Source organism: Carcharodon carcharias, chromosome 6 (assembly GCF_017639515.1).
Source record: "Carcharodon carcharias isolate sCarCar2 chromosome 6, sCarCar2.pri, whole genome shotgun sequence".
NCBI lineage: Eukaryota > Metazoa > Chordata > Chondrichthyes > Lamniformes > Lamnidae > Carcharodon > Carcharodon carcharias.
In genome coordinates this window covers 171739695-171753325 of record NC_054472.1, presented here as the reverse complement: position 1 = coordinate 171753325, position 13631 = coordinate 171739695, and the positions used below count along the sequence as shown (strand labels likewise).

Genomic DNA, 13631 nt, shown 5'->3' with positions numbered 1-13631 from the left:
AGTGAAGTTAAGGCCACAATCAGATCAGCCATGATCTTATTCAATGGTAGAGCAGGCTTGAGGGGCCAAATGGCCTACTCCTATTTCTTATGTCTTTATGCAATAAGGGAAGAAAAGGCAAACGTGGATTCCTAGGGGAAGCACAGGTCTGAAAAGAGTAGCCTGGCTCCTGTTCACTTTGGAGTTTGAAGAGATAGTCTTCATTTATGTTGTGTTTTGTTTATGGAGCTTGTTGTCATTCAGGAATGGATGCATTGATTATGTGTTGACTTATTCAGTTGGTAAAGTAGGTCAGTTCACACTGGAGATGTGCTATGCAGAAATTAACACACTATGCAAAATCAAAGGTGACAGAGGAGATTGCAACAACCTACACTCAGTGTCACGGGTCATATTTAAGAGACTCCATCATGATGCATGTCATTTGGGTAAGTTTTTTTAAGAATTAAATGTACACAACTTTGCAGGCTGAAATTGAACCAAAGTTTATGAAGAAAGGATTTTATTTAAATCTGCATTTTACAGGATTCTCTAGGTTCTTTTTGTAAACCAATTCAATTTGGGTTCTTTTTCTGTACAGCTTTCATAAATCTGTACGTATGTGTGAATCTTCTGTGATGGTACTCACAATAAACCGCAGTATAATTATCACAGGAAAGATCCTTTATATATTATGCTGCCGCTAAGCTCTAGGTGTGAATCTTTTGAAGAATGGGTGCAGTAATATTACATTCTTGGAATGAATGTCTGGGTTAGTTACAGACCTAACATGCCATTCTTATACTAAAAGTATAAAAAAAGGTCTGTTCCTTTAACAAAATTACTGTTAAGTAAACAATGACTTCATATGGAGCTTAATTAAGAGACTGCTGTTAGGAATGGGAATGGGCCATTTAGCCCCTCAAACCTGTTCTGCCATTCAACAAGATCATGGCAGATCTGTGACCTAATTCCATCCTGTTAAAAATAAATTGCTAATTAAAAGACTGCAGATATCCTGAAATAAAAACAGAAAATGCTGGGCACACCCAGTTCTGAAATGGAAACCAAAAGGCGGTTGAATGGCTGAAAAGGTTAGAAAGGTGGTTAAAGGAAAGGGAAATAAAGAGAAATGAGAACAGATCAGGCACCTGGGATTAGGGCTACTGCTAGTGGAAGATAAATATCAACATGGAGCGGTTATGTTGAATAGCCTGTTACCTTGAAATTTCCATGAAAAACCTTTATATTTATTAGATAGAGATTATGATTTACTGAACAAAGTCTAAATCAAGAAAACACTTTGGCCAGTGAAGCATCTGTGATTATTTTATCATGGGTGCTGGTTCTGCAAATTTAAGTGCAGTTAAAGTGTGTTCTTCTGGCTAAAACAATTAGGAATTGTCATCTCAAATTCAAAAGCAGACAATAAAACAATCCCCATTCAGCTTGCACAACCATAGATACAACACCATTTAATTAACATGACCATTAAAATTTATTTAACAATATATTTACATGTATTTACATATTAATCAACAGGTAAATATTAAAATAAACAATTTACACTTTTAGAACTATAATTCAAAAAGCATTTGTGCTGAAAAAATAGGTTCTGCTGCAGATTTTTCTTCAGGGTGTGGGGAAAGAAGGGGAGAAGAACAGGACACTGAAGATAACCTGGTAATGCATGCATTGCATCGTAAGTGTATTCTCGAACAGTTGCGGCAATGTAAAAAAGCAAACCCAAACACATGCCTAACAAACAAGGTCAAACCACAGCACACTACAATCAATATAAAACCAACTATCAATTGCAACTTTGGTCCATTGAAACATTAGACAATTAATGAGCTATACAATCAAAATAACTATATAATTTTCTTTATACATATTTTAAACAATATTGTTAAATACAATGTTATTTACATCTGCGCAATGATATGTATAAAATAACTTATTTTAAAAAAAGGACAAAATAATACATCTGTGCAGAATTTCCCCTGCCCCAAAAACAAACAAGACAATCTGTACAATATTTAAGATCAAAACAGATAATTGTGAAATGAAAAAGGTGGGACGATTCTTTTGTTACTAATTTGTCTATCTTTCTTAAAATTCAGCTAAGTCTTATTCAGAGTATAGTGCTTGCCTTTTCATGGCAGTAAAGCAATAAAAGCCCTAAGGTGTATTTTCTTAGGGTACAACTGCTTACTGGGAAATATAACAGGGCCCAGCTATAATGTACTACTTGGGAGCCAGGCAAATAGGTTACAGTGAGGAGCAATGTCAGCATGTCTACTAAGCAGTTTCTATATTGCTTTAGTTTGCTGGCAATGCCACTGGCTCCTCAGATGTAGGTTGTGTGCAACTGGTGGCAACATCAAAGCAAGCATGTTGGATTAATTAAGGCCAAAGATAGAGAACACTTAGTACTGGGGTCTTCCCAGCGGCCAGCCTTATCAAATTCAGTAATTACTTTGGTGCTGGCATTGGCTGCACAGGACCTTTCATTGAGAACTGGTGGTTCTAATTCAGTGTTAAACAAATGTAAAGGCAGCTTTAAATAACCCCAGTCTTCTCTCTTACAGCTACTTAATTCTCTTTGATGAGAACAATATGGCTGACAAGACATCAAGGCCACTCCTTCATGAACCCAGGGTGAGCACTGTTTGAGCAGTATGGCAAGCTCGACACTTTGGCTCAGCTTTTCCCCATCTTCTCAAGCTTACCTAAATGAGAATGATAAACTCACATAGCTTCTCTAACCACCTTCAACCAGAAACCTGGGTCAAGATCGGAATTTAAACTAGTGCCTTGCATTTAATGGGCATATGCTCTAACCTTTAGTTGCTGGGATAATATTTTTATAAAAGTGATAGTGAACAAAGTGGCAGCAGCAGAACAAGATACTGAATCGTGCTGAGAATGTTTTATTTTAAAATCAAAGCTCTGCAACCATCATTGCAAAGTGAACTGGTGAGCTGAGCAAATAATTAACATTTATAGCGGAGCAGCTAGCTCAAGAAAGGTGCGTCCAACCCCTAGTCCTCAGTCTACATGTGGCTCCTGAACCCCAGCAACTTAGTCCCATTTGTGTTTTTTGGTGGTTTGTACGGTTTGAAGTTTGAAAGGCTGGAAGTTTAGAAGGGATTGTTCTCAACAATGGCAGATGACTTGTAGATACATTCTAACATTTGACCTGTTACCATCAGCACCTTGAGATCGGAGGAAATTAATTGGAACATGAATTCAAACTTCTTTTGAGTTTCCCCACCCAAGGTTCCTTCACATGAACCTATATGACCCACAAAGGCAAACACTTAGACAGCCCCCAAGGTTAAGAGATGTGGAAAAAGTGTTTTTTTTAAAAGTAAGTTGATGAAAAGAGTTTGAAGTGCTCAAAACAATAAGGTGAATAATTTTAACAAAGTGCAAGCATGTAAACAGAGAAAGTATTTAAATACCATTAATTTCTGAAACATTTACAAAACCAGCAAGTGCCTCTTAATGCAGTAGTTTCTGTTTTGAATTGAGAGAAAAAGATACAGTAAAGTATGGTATTTTCTTTGAAATTAGAAAGACAAATTTGAGTTCTTGTTAGAATGTTATCCAAAAACAGATCTGTATATTTCAAGATGAAAAGCCTATGTAGTTTTGAGCCATTGTGTAATATTATAAATGAGGCAGCACTCTACCCATGAGTGCTAATGTGAGGTTCTACTGTACCATGAATTCCTTCTTAGGGATAGAGTATCACTTGTCTATGCCCCTATCACCTTGCAGCTGCCAGCGCTGCTGGTATGAACATAACATAGCGTATGCAGCAAATGCCCCCATCTTGTAAACTTTAAAGTATAGGCAGATATTAAGAGTGAATGATACCTATATATCAGCTATGTATACTACTGAAATGTAGTAGTGGTTTCTGGTAAACAGCGATGGGAAGTCACAGTGCGTTAGTGCTGAATCTCATGTCATTATGCAGGAATGGAACTGCACCTTCGTTGCCACAAGCACCCATATCCTCAATTCTTCACTTATCTTCAAAGTGCTCTGGAGCTAAATACACAAGCCTGTCTGTAACTGTCCTGTATCTTTCAGCAGTGACTGTAACTAAGTCATTTTATGCACTTGCTTAAAACCTCCAAAACACATGCACAATCATATTGGTGTCAAGTCAAAGTCATCATTGACATCAACAAGAGGGATGTAAAACTCTGGAATCTCAAAGATGCTCAAAGATTTGTGTGAAGAAGGATCAAGCTCTTGTAGTTTAAGCTGCCACTCTAGTCTTTGCACTGCATTCATTGCTGCAGCTTCGTGCTGTTGTCTCATGAGAAGACATGTCTGTAATACATTAATTAAAAAGTGTTAACTGCAAGGTGAAATTAAAAGGCATTATTTACTCAATTAACATAGGAACATTGGAAATAGGAGGAGTGGGCCCAATCGGCCCCTCGAGCCTGCTCTACCATTCAACTAGATCATGGCTGATCTTCTACCTCAACACCATGTCCCTGCACTATGCCCATATCCCTTGATGTCTTTAATATCTGGAAATCAAACAATCTCTGTACTAAATTCCTTATCTCAGTACTAAATGACCTATTCTAAGACTATGTCCCCTTGTTCTAAAACCCCACCCCACTCTCCCCCCTCCCCCTAAAGACAGGGTAACATGCTTCTTGGATCTACTCTGTCCGTGTACCTGTGTAAGAATTTTGTATGTTTCAATGAGATTGCTTCTCATTCTTCTCAACTATAGAGATTAAAGGCCCAGTCTTCTCAATCTCTCCCCACAGTACAATCCCACCATTCCAGGAATCAGTCTGGTGAACCTTCGTTGCGCTCCCTCTATGGCAAGTATATCCTAACTTAGGTAAGGAGGCCAAACTGTACATAATACTCCAGGTGCAGTCTCAGCAAGGCTCTGTACAATTGCAGAAAGTCATCTTCACTCCTGTACTCAAATCCTCTTGCAATAAAGGCCAACATGCCATTTGCCTTCCTAATTGCTTGCCATACCTGCATGTTAGTTTTCGGTGACTTTGAACAAGGACACCCAGGTCCCTTTGGACATCAACACTCCCAACATCTCAACATTTAAGAAATACTCTGCATTTCTGTTTTTCCTACCAAAGTGGATAACTTCATATTTTTTCACATTATATTCAATCTGCCATGTTCCTGCCCACTCACTTAGCCTGCCTAAATCCCCAGGAAGCCTCTTTGCACCCTCCTCACAACTCACATTCCCACCCAGTCTTATTTCATCAGCGAATCATTGATATATATCGTGAAGAGTTGGGGCCCAAGCACTGATCCTTGAGGTACTCCACGTCACAACCTGCCAACCTGTGGGACTATCCTATGAGGAGAGATCGAGGAGAGCGGGCCTGTATTGTCTGTAGAAATTAACCAAACACTTTGGCCAATATTTTCTTTGAACACTGCATGTTTTGAAATCACAAAGTGATTATTTTAGTTAGGAATTTTCTTCAACTATCTTTATTCTTAAATTGTACTGGCTGTACATCCTCAGTCTTCACCTCCTTTACATACAAACCTTCGCTCCAGACTCATATCTCCAAAATATATATAGCTACTTTGCTGTACTTGTTTTTCAAGATGAGCACATAATTAATGGAAATCTGCAGAAAAAGGAATCTGAACCTAACAGTTAAAGCTCAGTGGACAATATAGTGCTCCAATGAAAATTTAAAGTTTAGTTAGCACAAGCACTCAGATAATTGATGGTGTTGAAGTAAGTGGTACTAGCACGCTGCATCAGTGACAGAAGCAGATTTGCAACTCCAACCTCAACTATATTCCACTGTGACTTGTAACCAGAAGTAGGGCCTTCTTGAAAGCAACAGAAGACAAGAAAATTAGAATGAGTCTCCAGGCTGCTTACAAAGCTCCAATTGATCAGTTACACAGCACTATTAGCTGAACCTTGAAACAGGGAAATGGTACCTGGCCCTGGGAAACCCAAGTAGAGGATGGAACTCAAGAGTATTTTTAATTACATCTGCTCCTTTCATACTGTCTGTTTCTTTGTCAGTTTATAAAATGAGCTAAAGACAAAAATAATACTTTTTTTTCCTTTCATGGGATGTGATGTCACTGGCAAAATCAGTATTTGTTGCCCATCTTAACTGCCCTTGAAGTGAGTGGCTTGGTAGGCCATTTCAAAGGATAGTTAAGAGTCAACTACATTACTAGGGATCTGGAGTCACAAGTAGGCCAGACCAAGTAAGGATAGCGGATTTCCTTCCCTGAAGGACATTAGTGAATCAGATAGGTTTTCATACGGGTTGCATGATTACCAATACTGAGACTAGTTTTTAATTTCAGCTTTTATTAACTGAATTTAAATTCCACCATCTGCCATGATCGGCTTTGAGTCCAAGTCCCCAGGACATTAGCCCGAGCCTGTGGATTACTACTAGTCCAGTGACTATGCCATTGTCTCCCCAATCCTCATATAGTCTAATTTGACACAAAAATTTATTAGCCTTGTTTCAGTGACACAATGAAGAGCAAATGGATGGAGACACAGCCCCAGTGCATACGCCTGGGATTTTGAGCCTCTCTTAAGATGCCTCCTGGATATCCCTCTATTGTGTATTCATTTGCTATTAATTGTTCCAGAAAGCAATTAAACAACTAACTGGAGAAGATGGTTCCACAAATATCCCTATCCTCATTGATGGGGGAGCTCAGCGCACCCATGCAATAGACAAGGCTGAAGCATTCACAACAATCTTCAGCCAGAAGTGCCAAGTGAATGATCCATCTCAGCCTCCTCCTGAAGTCTCCAGCATTGCAGATGGTAGTCTTTAGTCAATTCAATTCACTCCACGTGGTATCAAGAAACAGGTGAAGGCACTGGATACACTGAAGGCTATGGGCCCTGACAACATTCCAGCAATAGTACTGAAGACTTGTGCTCCAGAACTAGCAGCTTCCCTAGCCAAGCTGTTCCAGCACAGCTACAACACTGCCATCTACCTGGCAATGTGGACAATTGCCCAGGTATGGCTTGTCCACAACAAGGCAGGACAAATCCAACCCAGCCAACCAGCCTACTTTCCATCATCAGCAAAGTAGTGGGAAATGTTGTCGACAGTGCTATCAAGTGACACTTACTCAGCAACAACCTGCTCAGTGACGCTCAGTTGGGTTCCACCAGGGCCATTCAGCTCCTGACTTCATTATAGCCTTGGTCCAAACATGGACAAAAGAGCTGAACTCCTGAGGTGAGCTAAGAGCGACTGCTCTTGACATCAAGGCAGCATTTGACTGACTGTGCCATCAAGGAGCCCTACCAAAACTGGAGTCGATGGGAATTGGGGAAAACTCTCCACTGGTTGGAGTCATACCTGGCACAGAAGAAGGTGGTTGTGGTCAGTCCCGAGACATCACTGCAGGAGTTCCTCAGGGTAGTGTCCTAGGCCTAGCCATCTTAAGCTGCTTCATCAATGACCTTCCCTCTATCATAAGGTCAGAAGTGGGGATGGTCATTGATGATTGCACAATGTTCAGCACCATTCGTGACTCCTCAGAGACTGAAGCAGTCTGTATCCGTGTGCAGCAAGGCCTGGATATTATTCAGACTTGGGATGATAAGTGGCAAGTAACATTCATGCCACACAAGTGCCAGGCAATGACCATCTCCAACAAGAGAGAGTCTAACCATCGTCCCTTGATATTCAATGGCATTACCAACACTGAATCCCCCACTATCAACATCCTCGGTGGGGGGGGGGTTACCATTGACCAGAAATACTGTGGCTACAAGAGCAAGTCAGAGGCTTGGAATTCTGCAGAGAATAACTCACCTCCCGACTCTCCAAAGCCTGTCCACTATCTACAAGGAACAAGTCAGGAGTGTGATGGAATACTCTCCATTTGCCCTGATAATTGCAGCTCCAAAAACAAAGCAGTCCAGTTAATTAGCACCCCATCCGACCACCTTCAACATTCACTACCTCCACACTGACGCACAGTGGCAGCAGTGTGTACCATCCACAAGATGCACTGCAGCAACTCACCAAGGCTTCTTTAACAGCACCTTCCAAACCTGCAACTTCTGCCACCTAGAAGGACAAGCGCAGCAGATGCATGGGAACATCACCACCTGCAAGTTCCCTTCCCAAATCACATATCATTCTGACTTGGAACTACACCGCTCTTCCTTAACCATCGCTGGATCAAAATCCTGGAACTCCCTCCCTAACAGCACTGTGGGTGTTCCAACACCACATGTACTGCAGTGGCTCAAGAAAGCAGCTCACCACCTTCTCAAGGGCAATTAAGCACGGGCAATGCATGCTGCCTAGATAACGACACCACCACATCCCATGAATGAATTTTAAAAAATTAAAAGAAAAACGCAGACATACGTGTCTTCCTTTACAGAATTCTTAGAATGTTCTAAATATATTTAATTGTTCGGATACTAGAACTTTTATTCTTCTTGTTAGTACTCTTCTCCAAAATAAATCTTTGTGGAACTTCACTAGTTACTGCAGCACACTGCTTCAGAAAGAGCTTTCCCATTCCATTCTTCCTCCAGCTTTCCATTGCTGGCCTAAATTACAAGTATTAATTGTAAAACATCACCAAAATTCATCTGAAACTTCAAATAATTTACATGCACTTGATTTCCCTCATTCACTTACTCTCTTGTAACAGGGCAAAAGAGGGACAAAATCTCAGCCATAGGGTCATGCGAGCTCTGTATCCACTATAGGGCTACAGCTTTAAAAAAAAACTAAATTTCAGAATGGCCAAGGTAGTATAGCTTTAAGAAATCTCTAAAACCTCTCTTATGGTCAATCAGGAACAATTCTCAGTTTGGAAGGATAAATGGCAGGGAAATGCTTCAGTTAGGGAATGGCTCAAGGTGAAGGAGCGAAGAATGATAATTTGTATTACTGTTACTGTTTAGGTCATCTCTGCACTTGAAGACGCAACTGAACCATTTCCCTGCTGGGAGTCATTCCTGGTTGACCTGAATTACCTTTAAAGATTTCTTAAAATTATACTTCCCTGATCATTCTGATATCTTATACAATTTCTTAAAGCTGAACCCCTACAATGGATACTGAGCTCTCAAAAGGCAATGCTTCACATAGTGTCCTTTCTCACTACACCCTCCATAGTTAGCTCTCTGAAAAATCTGATTAACGAGTCATGACTTTTGTTCTAATTCATGCCATGTATTTTGAGCTAGTTTGAACAGCTCTCATTATAAATAGCATTTCACTATAGTTTCTTTATTACATCTTATTTAAATACTTCCTGAAGGAAACTTACCTTTAATTTATCAAACTTATCATCCACATCCTGCAACCATGACATAAATTGACGTGCATTGAATCGATCTCTCACTGATGTTTTGTTTTCATCACCCTAAAGCAAAGATTTTACAACAATAATTTGTAAAACAGCATTTTAGGAGCATTTAATAAAAACATCCATTTCAAATAATTCCCTCCAAAAGCCCAATTTTCCTCTTCACCTGAGGGTCCTGAGGCATATTGTAAACTTCTGCGTCCAGAAGCACAGTACAGGCACTAAAAGGCAAAGTCTGATTTGCTAGTGTCCTTGCTGCACGGTAATGGACTCTCAGAACCTCCTGCTCATTTGACATAATGAGTTTCTCCTGAAATTAAACACAAAGAATACATTAAAAAGAAAATGATGTAACTACTCCCTCAGTAATGTAGCTATGCACATTAACTGTGTACCTTGTATTACCAATAAGCTTTTGAGCACTTTTACTATAGTGCAATTTCAACCAACATTCAAGTAGTTAGTGCAAATATTTTGAACCAATCCAGTGTCTAAGGAATTTGCTCACAGGTTTGGTTAAAACTTAATGGTCTGGATTTTAAGATAGAAGTCACAGTGAGGATAACAGAGCTCACTGCTATTAAAGTGCAACTAGGACAGCAAATCCTGGTGATCGCACATGTACATTTAAACATGAAAATCAAGAAATTGCTTTCCAAGTATCCGTGCACCTCAAAAGCTGCACTATATCAAGATATTGCTGAGAGACTCAGCATTTAAACACATGCAATGGCTTGAAGTTGCTGTACTTACATTATATTTACCTACTAACCTCTGCAGAAAAATAGGGAATGTCTACCCAAGTGTAAGTAAATTTTTTGTGGCACGGTAAGTCTTAATTTCTGCCAAACAACCACCTTGACACTGAAAATTAACTTTAACAAGTGTGACGTCCCATTCCTTCAGTTTTTAATTACAGTTGGAGATTTAAAGGATTTTTTTATTTTTACTTTTTCTGTCTTCACACTTTCAGTCCTATATTCCCTCCCCCCTCTTTATGTGACTTCCTGTACACAATTTGGCATTGAATTAAATATTCTTAACTGGCACTTCCTAATTCAGACTCTGTATGGCTCATTGATGATTCGTCAATCTTGTAGGTTGAGATACACAATTGCTTGCCTTGTTCACGCAAATCTCAGATTTCCTGCAGAGGGAGCTGGACCAAAACAGTTTTCTAATCACAGCAAGTGAAAAAGACCATAAAAATTTTGTTGTTAAACTGAATGAATGGCTGGTGCCATTCATTTGCCGCAGGCTGCGCAGTTCAGCCTAATGAATTCACAAGTTTATTGATGGACAGATACGAGCAGGTACAGTTTACAGTTTCTAGCTCATTGACAGCATGTCAGAAGTTTAGAACATCATGGCAATCTGTCATGTTTTCAGAAGGCATTTTAATATTTAAAGATAGTTTAATGGACATAGTTTCAAGGTCATACTTTAGGTAAGGTTCCAAGGAAACATGATTTATAGCTGGCTCTCAAAACTACGGATTATAGTGGTGGGTTTCAATCTATATCATGAGACAAACAGCTTCAATGCTCAAAATCATTGTCCTTAAAAAAAAAGTACCCGTTCAATACTATGCTGTAATCGAAGCTTCATTCGTATAACTTCATGTTGCCTGAAGAGTTCTTTCAGTGCTTCTGACAATGATGGAGGAGGAGTTATCTAAAAAAAAGTGATCAATATTAATGCAGTGTTGCAATTTGAAACCATTTTATTAATTCATGCTGGAAAAATCCACCAAAACAATGCTTCTCTGTTATTCTTCTCCTAATTGATAAATCGTATACACTGTGATGGCTCCTTGCTGCAAATACCAGAAACTGGCCATGAATAAAGGAGGAGCATCTTCTAAATAAAGATCCCCACTGCACTAGCCTTGAACTTGCATTGTTCTCTAGTTTCCCCTCCAATTCCTCATATGCCCTCTCCAAGTTGATTTTGCCTAGAGATCCACTTCCTGCTCCCTTGACCCCATTCGCAGTTTCACAATAAACAGCTGACCAACCAACTTCTCCTCCTGATATTATTAAATGTTCGTTCTCTCTTCAGGTGTTGTCCCTCTCTTAATATCTACCGACATCACCCCGTTCCTTAAAAAAAAACCCTTCAACCCACCATCCTTGAAAACTACCACCCTTTATCCAACCTCTTTCCTCTCCAAAATCCTTGAATGTGTTGTCGCCTCCCAAATCTGTGCCCATTTTTCCTAGAATTCCAAGTTTGAATCCCTCCAATCAAATCCTATGTGATAGCCTTTGACACAGATGATCACACCATCCTCCTCCAGCTGAGTGGGACTTCTCTCACCTGGTTCCATTCTTACCTATTTAACTGTGGTTGGATTATTATGTGCAATGGCTTCTCTTCCCACATCAGGACTATTTCTTCTGGCATTCCCTCATGGATCCCTCTCTGGCCCCATCCCATTTCCCACATTTGGTGACATCATCCGAAAGCAAAGCATTAGTTTTCACATGCACGTTGACAACATCCAGCTCTACTTCACCACTGCACCTCTCGACTCCTCCAATATTGCTAAACTATCAGACTTCTTGTCCAACATCCAGTTCTGGATGAAGATAAATTCCCTCCAATTAAATATTTAGAAGACTGAGGCCATTGTATTCTATCTCCTCTCCAAACTCTGTTCCCTAGATATCACATTCATCCCACTTCCCTTGCAACAGCCTTGAGATTAAATCAGTGTTCACAATCTTGGTGTCATAATTGACTCCAAGATGAGTTTCCGACCACAGTCACGTCATTAGTAAGAACACCTCTGTAACACTGTCCAAGCTGTTACAAGAGCTATAACACTGGCATCTATCTGACCATGTGGAAAATTGCCCAGGTATGTTCTGTACACAAAGAGCAGGACAAATCCAACGCGGCTAATTACCGCCCCATCAGTCCACTCTCCATCATCAGTAAAATAATGGAAGGGATTATCACCAGTGCTATCAAGTGGCACTTGCTTACTAATAACCTGCTCAATTTGGGTTCCGCCAGGGACACTCAGCTCCTGACCTCATTACCGCCTTGGTTCAAACATGGACCAAAGAGCTGAAATCCTGAGGTGAGGTGAGAATGACTGCCCTTGACATCAAGGCAGCATTTGACCGAGTGTGGCATCAAGGAACCCTAGCAAAACTGGAGTCAATGGGAATCCGAGAAAATTCTCCACTGGTTGGGGTCATACCTAGCACAAAGGAAAATGGTTGTGTTTGTTGGAAGTCAGTCATCTCAGCTCCAGGACATCACTGCAGGAGTTTGTCAGGGTGGTGTCCTAGGCCTAACCATCTTCAGTTGCTTCATCAATGACCTTCCATCATAAGGTCAGAGGTGGGGAAGTTCGCAGATGATTGCACAATGTTCAGCACCATTCAAGACTCCTCAGATACTGAAGCAGTCCATGTCCAAATGCAGCAAGACCTGGACAATATCCAGGCTTCGGCTGACAAGTGGCAAGTAACATTTGCGCCACGTAAGTGTCAGGCAATGACCATCTCCAACAAGAGAGAATCTAACCATCGCCCTTTGATGTTCAATGGCATTACCATTGCCTAATCCCCCACTATCAACATCCTGGGGACTTGCCATTGACCAGAAACTGAACTGGACTAGCCATATAAATACTGTGGCTACAAGAGAAGGTCAGAGGCTAGGAATCGTGCGATGAGTAACTCACCTCCTGACTCCCCAAAGCCTGTCTATCATCTACAAGGCACAAGTCAGGAGTGTGATGGAATACTCCCCACTTGCCTCCCCCACCGACGCACAGTAGCAGCAGTATGTAACATCTACAAGATGCACTGCAAGAATTCACCAAGGCTGCTTCTAATGATCCTGACTTGGAAATATATCATCGTTCCTTCACTGTCGCTGGGTCGAAACCCTGGAACTCCCTTCCTCACAGCACTGTGGGTATACCTACCCCACATGTACTGCAGCGGTTCAAGAAGGCAGCTCACCACCACCTTCTCCAGGGCAACTAGGGATGGGCAATAAATGCTGGCCTAGCCAACGAAGCCCACATCCCAAGAATGAATAAAAAAATGCTTCTGAAACCCTCATTGATGCCTTTGTTACCTTTAGACTTGATTATTCCAACACACTCAGAGATAGTTGCTCACATTGTATCCTCCGTAAACTTGAGGTCATCCAAAACTCTGCTGACCATTTCTGAACTTGCAACAAGTCCCATTCTCCTATCATCCCTGTGCTCACTGACATATATTAGGCCGTGGTCAAGTCTTTGTTTTTAAATCCATCCT

The 13631-nt window shown here is 40.6% G+C and overlaps 1 protein-coding gene across 9 annotated transcripts in view; it reads right to left on the bottom strand.

Moving 5' to 3' along the window:
• Nucleotides 1-1458: 1458 nt before the first annotated feature.
• Nucleotides 1459-13631, bottom strand: part of ankrd12 (ankyrin repeat domain 12) — a 221053-nt gene continuing 208880 nt past the window's right edge. For all 9 annotated transcript variants that reach the window (XM_041189212.1, XM_041189213.1, XM_041189215.1 and 6 more), the window contains 4 exons: nt 10921-11019; nt 9512-9655; nt 9307-9402; nt 1459-4329 (listed from right to left, as the gene is read on the bottom strand). In XM_041189212.1, the coding sequence (XP_041045146.1) occupies nt 4144-4329; nt 9307-9402; nt 9512-9655; nt 10921-11019 (525 nt within the window). In that variant the 3' untranslated portion in view covers nt 1459-4143. The remainder of the gene's footprint in view (nt 4330-9306; nt 9403-9511; nt 9656-10920; nt 11020-13631) is intronic.